At 33.1% G+C, this 8079-nt stretch overlaps 1 protein-coding gene across 6 annotated transcripts; it reads right to left on the bottom strand.

The window, feature by feature from the left end:
• Nucleotides 1-431: 431 nt before the first annotated feature.
• On the bottom strand, nt 432-7201 carry LOC105784197 (probable WRKY transcription factor 57). 6 transcript variants are annotated; one of them, XR_008192949.1, is made up of 5 exons: nt 6342-7201; nt 5048-5191; nt 4004-4383; nt 1915-2029; nt 432-735 (listed from the first exon to the last, which is right to left on the bottom strand). XR_008192949.1 is itself a non-coding variant. In XM_052626897.1 (5 exons), the coding sequence occupies exons 2-4, from the start codon at nt 6755-6757 to the stop codon at nt 4017-4019; spliced, it is 927 nt and encodes a 308-aa protein (XP_052482857.1). In that variant the 5' UTR covers nt 6758-6763; nt 7145-7195; the 3' UTR covers nt 1748-2016; nt 4004-4016. The 6 variants fall into 6 exon arrangements, 2 of the variants coding, with proteins under 2 accessions (XP_052482857.1, XP_012465454.1); XR_001130382.2 differs by having other exon boundaries at nt 1915-2016; XR_008192950.1 differs by lacking the exon at nt 432-735 and adding an exon at nt 1669-1729.
• Between the last annotated feature and the right edge of the window lie 878 nt (nt 7202-8079).

Below are 8079 nucleotides of genomic sequence, written 5' to 3'. Positions count from 1 at the left end.
GCCTTGAAGCGCATTTATCCTCCTATTTATGGGTTGGGGAGGGCTATGGCTAGTTCTAGGCATTGTGTTAAAAAAAGAGCAGATATGATCAAAACTTATTTTCCTTCTCTTTGGTAATAATAAGTCATGGGAATGGCTAAATATTACCAATTGAATTAATTTATTGCTGCTAAACTATATACTAAAACATGTGTAAAAAACAATACTCCTACCAAACATAGCGTAAATGTTAAATCGGATATGAAATGGAGCTTAAAATATGTGATCAAATTTTACAAATATATATTTTTGATACATCATATCTAAGTTGTCCATGCAATAAGTATAAAAATGTTTAAAATTTGACTTAAGTGTTTTAAATATACTCCATGTTAGATCCAATTTAACATTGAATATTTAAGCTAATTATTAGGTTGAGTGAATGAACTGAATAATACAATATTGATAATGGGGATTCAATTGAAATATAAGGACTAATTTAGGAATTTAGAGAACAGTTTGGGGATATGAGTGTAATTAACCACAAAACAAAAGAGAATTAGGAGAAACCTCACAGTCACAGCAAGTGGGGGAGACTGAAGAGGGAGGTCCACCGCATAAAAGTCCAACTGCACCGATTGACGTATAACAAACTTTACCTAACTGCCTAACTGCCACACGAGGAATTGGGCGAGGGAAAAGGGATCGCCGAGGAAATGGAAAAGTCCGAAGAAAGCAGAAAGCAACCAGTTGTTTCTGTTACGGCCATACCGGATCAGTTGTGCTTCAGTCTACGGCTTTGAAGATTTTATTTATTACCTCTTTCTTGAAGTGCACAGTCTATGTGCTTTTTTATTTAATAATATCATCAAATCATTTTTGTTAAATTAGATTATTTAATATTTTTAAAATAAAACCAACTTAAAGTCCAATTTAACAGTTTTTTTTTATTTGTTTCGTGTGTGTAATATTTATTAAAAATAAGACCTAAATATTTGGTTAAAAAAGAGAAAAAGGTTTTAATTAAAAAAGGTTTAAAAGCAATGTCGGCTGACTGCCTAACTCTGAAGCAACATTGAAAACCACGCAACTCAGCCATCAAAACAAGTGGCCCAGTTTACAGCTACTTTCTTTTTCCCATTCCTTTAGTTTTGTTTTTCTATATATTATTTCCTGCATTTCACGTACGAAGCCATGAACAGCTCTCCCAAAATCAATATTACAGCATAATAGATCCATGATATTATATTTAATACAATATATAATTTTAAAGAAATAAAATTATCGATCACACATTATAAAAAATCTGAAAAATCAATATTAGTAATTCATTTTAATTACTTTTACCATTTAATCACTATGTATTAAATATAAATATAAAATAATTGTTTTCTATATTGATAATAAAGTTTTTAAATTAAAAATAATGGGTTTAGAATCCACCTCTTAAAAAAATAGAAACCTTTAAAAATAAAAAACCCTCTACTGTCTATGTACCGGATTATAATCCTCTATATTTTGCTGTGAATTAAAAATCTTATTCTTTAAAAGTTTTTTAAAATAATTTTATTTTAACATATAAAAACTAAACACATATTTCAAGAAAATAAAAAAAACCAAATAATATAGGTATTATATACTTCTAAAGAGAGAGTAGGGCTAGTCAGAAACTAGTGGCTCCAAATTAACTTGTTTTGGAGCTGAAGGAATACCATGAACTGCTGGGATATAATCTCCTCATCATTTAAACCTAATAATTAAACAGGAATTTCAACATATATTCACATGCATTTATTAGAAATGGAGGGCTGAGGTTAGATAAATCTGCCCATAATTGAGAGAATGAACTTATCATGTGAGCAATACCTGATTTGTGTAAAGTAAACATTAGGATAGTAATAACTAAGGAATTGTATTTTCTGGTAAAGGACTCACTCATTGATGAAAAAAAATAATTGCCTTGGCTTGGCACTTGGCAGGTTGGTCCTTGGGGCAAAGATCAGTAACCTTCACTTCATCTACCAATCACTGACTAGCCTGTATTTACAAACTAAGAAAAGGGTTACTGTTTCAATATATATATATATATATAAACGAACAGAAAAACCTAGCTATACTCTTAAATTCTTAAGGCATATTACTATATTACTATATAGTTGCACTAATATTCTCCATTTGATTTTATGCTTTTGTTCCAAAACCAGATTTTAAGTATTCCTTTACGTGTCCTGAAAAAAGTTATCATTTTGCTTTTCTTCATCTTTTCATCACCTCCACAAGTGTTGAACAAAGACCTAAAACTCACTTTTTGTCTTTTTGCTTTTTCTTTTCTAGATCTGATAAACAGGCACGTGTTGTATATATTGTTTTTCCAAATGGTATAAACCGAAAGTAGTTCTAGTTCTTCCCATAATGATCGAATAGCATAATCATGTTGATAGGGATGGTATATATAAAAATAACACCCTCTCTTTCCAAATAACTAGACTGGTGCAATCTAGAAAAACACTAAATCAAGCAACCTTTACATAACTTTTTTTACTGTGAGTGACAATAAGCTTCAACTAAATTTGAAATCGAGTTAAATTGAAATTTAAATGAAAGACAAACTCTTCCTATATTATTTTCTTTAGTCATAAGATTTAAATCCAAAATTTATTTAAATGACATCAAACTTTTTACCACTCGATTTAACATTGGTACCTTAAAAATTAAATTCAGACCATATATACAAAACATTTATTTATCACATTTGTTATTATAAATTGTAAGAATAAAATGCATACAAATAAATAAATTATTGCATTTTACTATTAAATAGACATCTAACAAATATATACTAATAATCATGGATACTACTCAAACAATATTTTTAAAATCCAAATATGTTATCTCAAACAATTTTACCCAAACTAAAAACCCCTAAATCTCTTGCCAATGCAGAGTGACTTGTGAGGTGAATTTAGTAGTTTATCAAATGTACTTTACGGATAACCCTTTAGGTTCAAACTTGAGAACCACATGTAAAACGTCAATCCAGAAGATTCTATTGGTTATTAATTGTCTTTTCACTATTCCTAATGATCCAGTGTCTAGAAAGGCCTTTCAGGATCCTTGATTAAGCGTAATAAAAAGGGTAACATCAAAGATATAATAGGGCAGTCCACAAAAACTAGTAGCTAATAAAAACTATGCAACAGATGCTAGTCATCATGTATTGCTGCGAGGGAACAAGTAAATAAATCACAAATTAAGATGAACGTGACCTACCATATCATTGTTCATATATCCATCAATGATTAAGGTCGTGGTCGGTTAGTTCTCCAATACAATTTATCGTTCCAAGGTAGACTAGGACTGGTCTACAAATGTCAAAAAACGGTTCTATACCTCATTCTTGTGGGGTTAAATAGCCAAATATTAATCACAGTGGTCCATTAGCTATACTAGCTAAGAAGCTCCAGTCCTGTGAAGGCCTCGTGACCATAGGAGGCTGAATCTTATCAGTAACTAAGCTGAAGCCCTAACTAGTAAAATACTCGGTGCTTAGTCCCTTATTCATCCACCATACCCCTTCTTTCCTAAGTCAAGATTGTAATTTTATTGACCCAGAAGCGGAATTATAACATTTCAATCCTAGAGGTTCTTCCAGGGTCTAACCATAGAACATCAGCCCAGGGCCAAGCCACCGTTCAGCAAGTTATAACTTAACAAAAACTATGAACTAATACTTTCCAAAAAGTAATCCCCCTTCAAGAGGAAAGAAGTTATATCTTCTTGACGCCTTCATACTGGTTGTTCCTCTTGAGTTAAATATATAAAAAAAAGTTTGATACTATAGTCCTCTCCCTCAACCCTTGCACTCAACAACAGTCAACTTACAAGAAGCGTAAGTATACATTCTAGAAATAAGCACACAGACAAGTGAACAAAAACACAAGAAATTCAGGCAGATTAAGCGTGTCAGAGTTATAATATGGCAGTGTGACAATATGTGAACTCAAGTGAAGGAAGCTATGCATACCATATTTTCTTTCTCACGTCTTACGCATGCCAGGAGGCACAATATCTCCAAGTAACCCTTCATCTTTTGGCAGCTGTGAGGTGGGTTCTGGCAGCGCACGAGATTCTCTTACCTCAATGGGCAGTTGCTGTGACTGCGTTGTGCTTGGAGAAATTCCCCTATGTAACTGTACCCCTTGTGAATAATAAAATTGAGAGACTCCAGGAGTAAACTGACCGGCAAAGGCAGCTTCATGGCTGATGAGTCCACCACGGGGGAAACCGACACTATGATGACAGTGTTGACCTTCATATGTAGTAATGACGATGGTGGGATCTTCAGAGGAGCGTTCCACCCTCTTCTTCACTGTACATTTGCTATTTGTGCAGCGATAGTAACTCCTGAAAATTAAATAACTGGCTCAGCTTTTGCACAAGATTCTGAAAATTTTCTTTCCATCAATTAATAATTTGCCTGAAGCCATAATTGATTTTTGTTACTCTACATGTGCTTCATAAATTTGATCTCACTTTAGGTAATGCATGGAGATGGTGCATTCTCACATAAAATATGGCTGAATTAAGAAAAAAGTATTTATGCAGTTGAAAAATAAGATTAGTCAAATTAATAATTAAAAGGATCGTGGACCTAAGATTTAGAGAAGGTTTTAATCTGTATAGACACGTCTTATCAATCATATAGCCATGAACTGATGGAATCTCATCCTATGACACGATAGTGGTTTAATAATCAACGTATTGGACTTTTGTTAAAGAAAGATATCATTAACTCTAGTTTATAACCCTTTGATTTCGGGGCATCTTTTGTCAATGAACTGATGGAATCTCCTATAATAAAGAGCAAAGAAGGTAGAATTCATCAAAACACAAACTTCTGAAAAGAAATTTTTTTATTATAATATTGGAAAGTGAAAATATGGTTTACAATGTTTCACTTTGAAGTTTGTTTTATTGAACAGAAAACAGGCATTGAATCAAGATTGAAAAGTGGATAATATGTCAGTTTTCTCTCAATCATATTCATAATAGAGAAATAGCAACAGACCTAGGAAATGGACTATTTTTAACAGCTTTTTGTCCATATTTTCGCCATCGGTAGCCATCTTCAAGATGATCAACTTCACTCTTGGTCATAAAAGCAAAACGTGGCTGCCTAATTCGCTTTTGCCCCTTCTTCCTCACCTTACTCCTACAAAAATATTCCACCTACAAATGATCAAAATGGAAAGAAAAAAAAAACCTAAAACATTAAAATATTTTTTTCTTTAAAAAAAGGTTGATGCATATGTTTCAATCTACTTGCTAAATATTAAATCAGTGGTTCATTACTTGTTATTCTCCCATGCATCAGTGTGTTAATCTTTAACAAAAGATAACTATAATCAAAATGTCTGGGACCTGTCTAAGCAATTTCAAGCTATGCAATTGAAAGAAATATGAAACTTGAAACTACTAAGGTAAATATCTTCAATGTAATCAAGAAAATAATTGAAAAATATTTATATACTTCATATACTGCAATGTGATGAAAATCAAGTTTCTAAGTAAGACAATGAACTTTCTAATACCATGAAAGGCATCAATATGGGAGAAACCCATGATTTTATGAGATGTCTGATCAATGCCCATTTACAGCAAAGAACATTTTATGAATCTAAATGCTACTAAATGTCAATAAATAAAGTTATAGTTTTTCTTTTTCTTTTTTAAGAATGCATTTAAAGAACAGGCAGTAAGTAAAACTATAAACTGCATTTCCCAATTCCTGAAACAATGAAAACACATCTCAGTATATATTGCTTCAGAGAGGGGATGAATTCAGAACAAAAGACAGACTTCATTCCAAAAAAAAGGAACATGTTCCTAAATTATTCTAATTTGCAGTATCTAAGATTAAAGAGGATTTTCCCAGCTATATTTCCGCTTTTTGCCGTAAAAAAAAAAAAAAAGATTTCTCAAAGCAAAGCACGCCATTCCCGCCGCAATAACGGCGGTGTTGAAGGCCACTTCGTTAATAGGCAAAAAGTCGCTTTTATTTTTCGCCCTCTCTATTTGCCTTAATTGGACCAATTATTTCCCTAAATTTACGAAACTGCCTCAACCCTTCTTCCCCAACTTGCATGAAACAAGGTTGTTATATTTATTTTATGCAGTTTCGCTGTACGGACACCGAAATTTGCATGACTTTTGATACGGTGGCTTTTATTACCATCTGTCATTTTTGCCCACCGAAATCGTACTTAATTACAACTCAGTCTCATAAAGTAGCACAAAACAACAAAAGATAAAGGTTTTTAAAATTATTTTTTAACTTTCATCATTGGTTCACTAGTACTCACGGTATCTCAGGCGGTTTCCCGCCGAAGCCCGTAGATTTCTCCGGCGGATCCTCGCTGGAGCTCGACGACACCGACGGATTCGATGTCGGCACTTCAGCTGACCCGACCGGATTCGACGCTGCCCCTGAACACGAACCACCAGCTGCACCACAGCTTTGCGATTGCGAGCCGCTAAAATTTCCCGCCAAACCACGACTGGCGTCGGTTCGGTCTAGTTCACTGAACCTTTCAATCTCATCGGCATGGTCCAGTTGTAGAATATTCCAACCAAACTCACTCAGTATACTGCTTTCCCTATCGAAGAAGTAATTGATGCTATCCGAGACTGAGTCAGGTCCAGCAAGTGTCCAGCTCGAGCTCGAATCGGATTTAAACTCAGTCCCAGCTGGATCAAGCCCCTCTTTATCTTCCATCATCTAAACCTTCATCCAAAAAAAGAATAGAACATACAAAGAAAATAACAGGATTCAAAGCACGTCCAAATGAAATCTAAAAGAAAACGTAGAGAGAAAATAAAACAAAAAAGGGAATGAAGGAGAGAGAGCTAGGGTTTTTGGCTAGTTATTTTTTCCCGTCGTCCAAACAGAAAAAGAGAAAGAAAAAAAAGGAAACTGAAAAGAACGCGCGAGTAAGAGAGATTGGGGGAGAACAGAAAAAAGATAAGTTTAGAAAAATCGGCGTCAACTGAAAATAGTGACGGGAGGTTGATATTTAAGCAAAGGAGGAGAAAGAAGATGAAGAGCAAGGGAAGCGGGTGTGCGTGGGCCCACGCGCATGAATGAAGAGAAAAATAGAAGAGATACTTTCCGACATAAGGCAGCACCATGTTTTTTTCCCTCTCTTGGCAATGCTTTTTTTAATGTTATTTTTTCCCTTAAGCGTTCTCAGATATTTGAGATATACCTTGAATTTTATTTAATTTTAAATTTAAATTTGAATTAATTCTAATTTTCAATAAAATAAAAATAAACTTTTCAGTATTATTTTATCTATACATGAGATTCGTGGGATTTTTTTGAAGGACATCCAGTTTATTCCATTCAATAGATGTTGAAGGTTAATTTATTTTATTTTTGAAGTTGCAAGTAACTATATCCATTATTTTAATGAGAATAAATCATTTAATTCAAATTTTAATTAATTAAACTCATCTATAGAAAATAATTTTCACAAACCTGATACTCAAAGTCCCAATCAATTATTTTAGGGTAAATTACATTTAAGTTCATTAAACTATCAGTAAGTCTATGTTTTAGTCACTCAACTTTAAAAATTTACAAAATGATTGTTGAATTATTCTCACTGATGTAACAGCCCAATTCTCAATGGTGTTGAAAAACGGTAGTTTTGGAACCCCATTTCCAACTAGTGATAATAATATTTACGAGTTTATTTGGAATTATATTGAATTTTGGTTTAGAAATTTTATTGAATTGATAATTAATTGAAGTACAAGCGCAATGATCCTAAAGTCAGTGGTGTCGAAATAAGAGATATTGCCACCTCATTTCCGCAAACCAAGCACGTAAATTTTTACGGAGTTATTATATAGGTAAATTGAATTTTGAATAAGTAATTTTTTCGAATTAGTGACTAATTAAGGTACAAATACTAAATTGTAAAAGAGGTAAAAATTAATTACTATGAAATTATAATTAATTGAAGGACCGATTGAGCAATTGGACCCTTCTAATAATGTCAAACGGTAGTGGATGTTGTTTGTCACCCGCTTAATTGA

The sequence above is a fragment of the Gossypium raimondii genome, chromosome 13 (genome assembly GCF_025698545.1).
Source record: "Gossypium raimondii isolate GPD5lz chromosome 13, ASM2569854v1, whole genome shotgun sequence".
In the NCBI taxonomy this organism is placed as follows: Eukaryota; Viridiplantae; Streptophyta; class Magnoliopsida; order Malvales; family Malvaceae; genus Gossypium; species Gossypium raimondii.
This window is presented reverse-complemented; position numbering and strand designations above follow the sequence as displayed.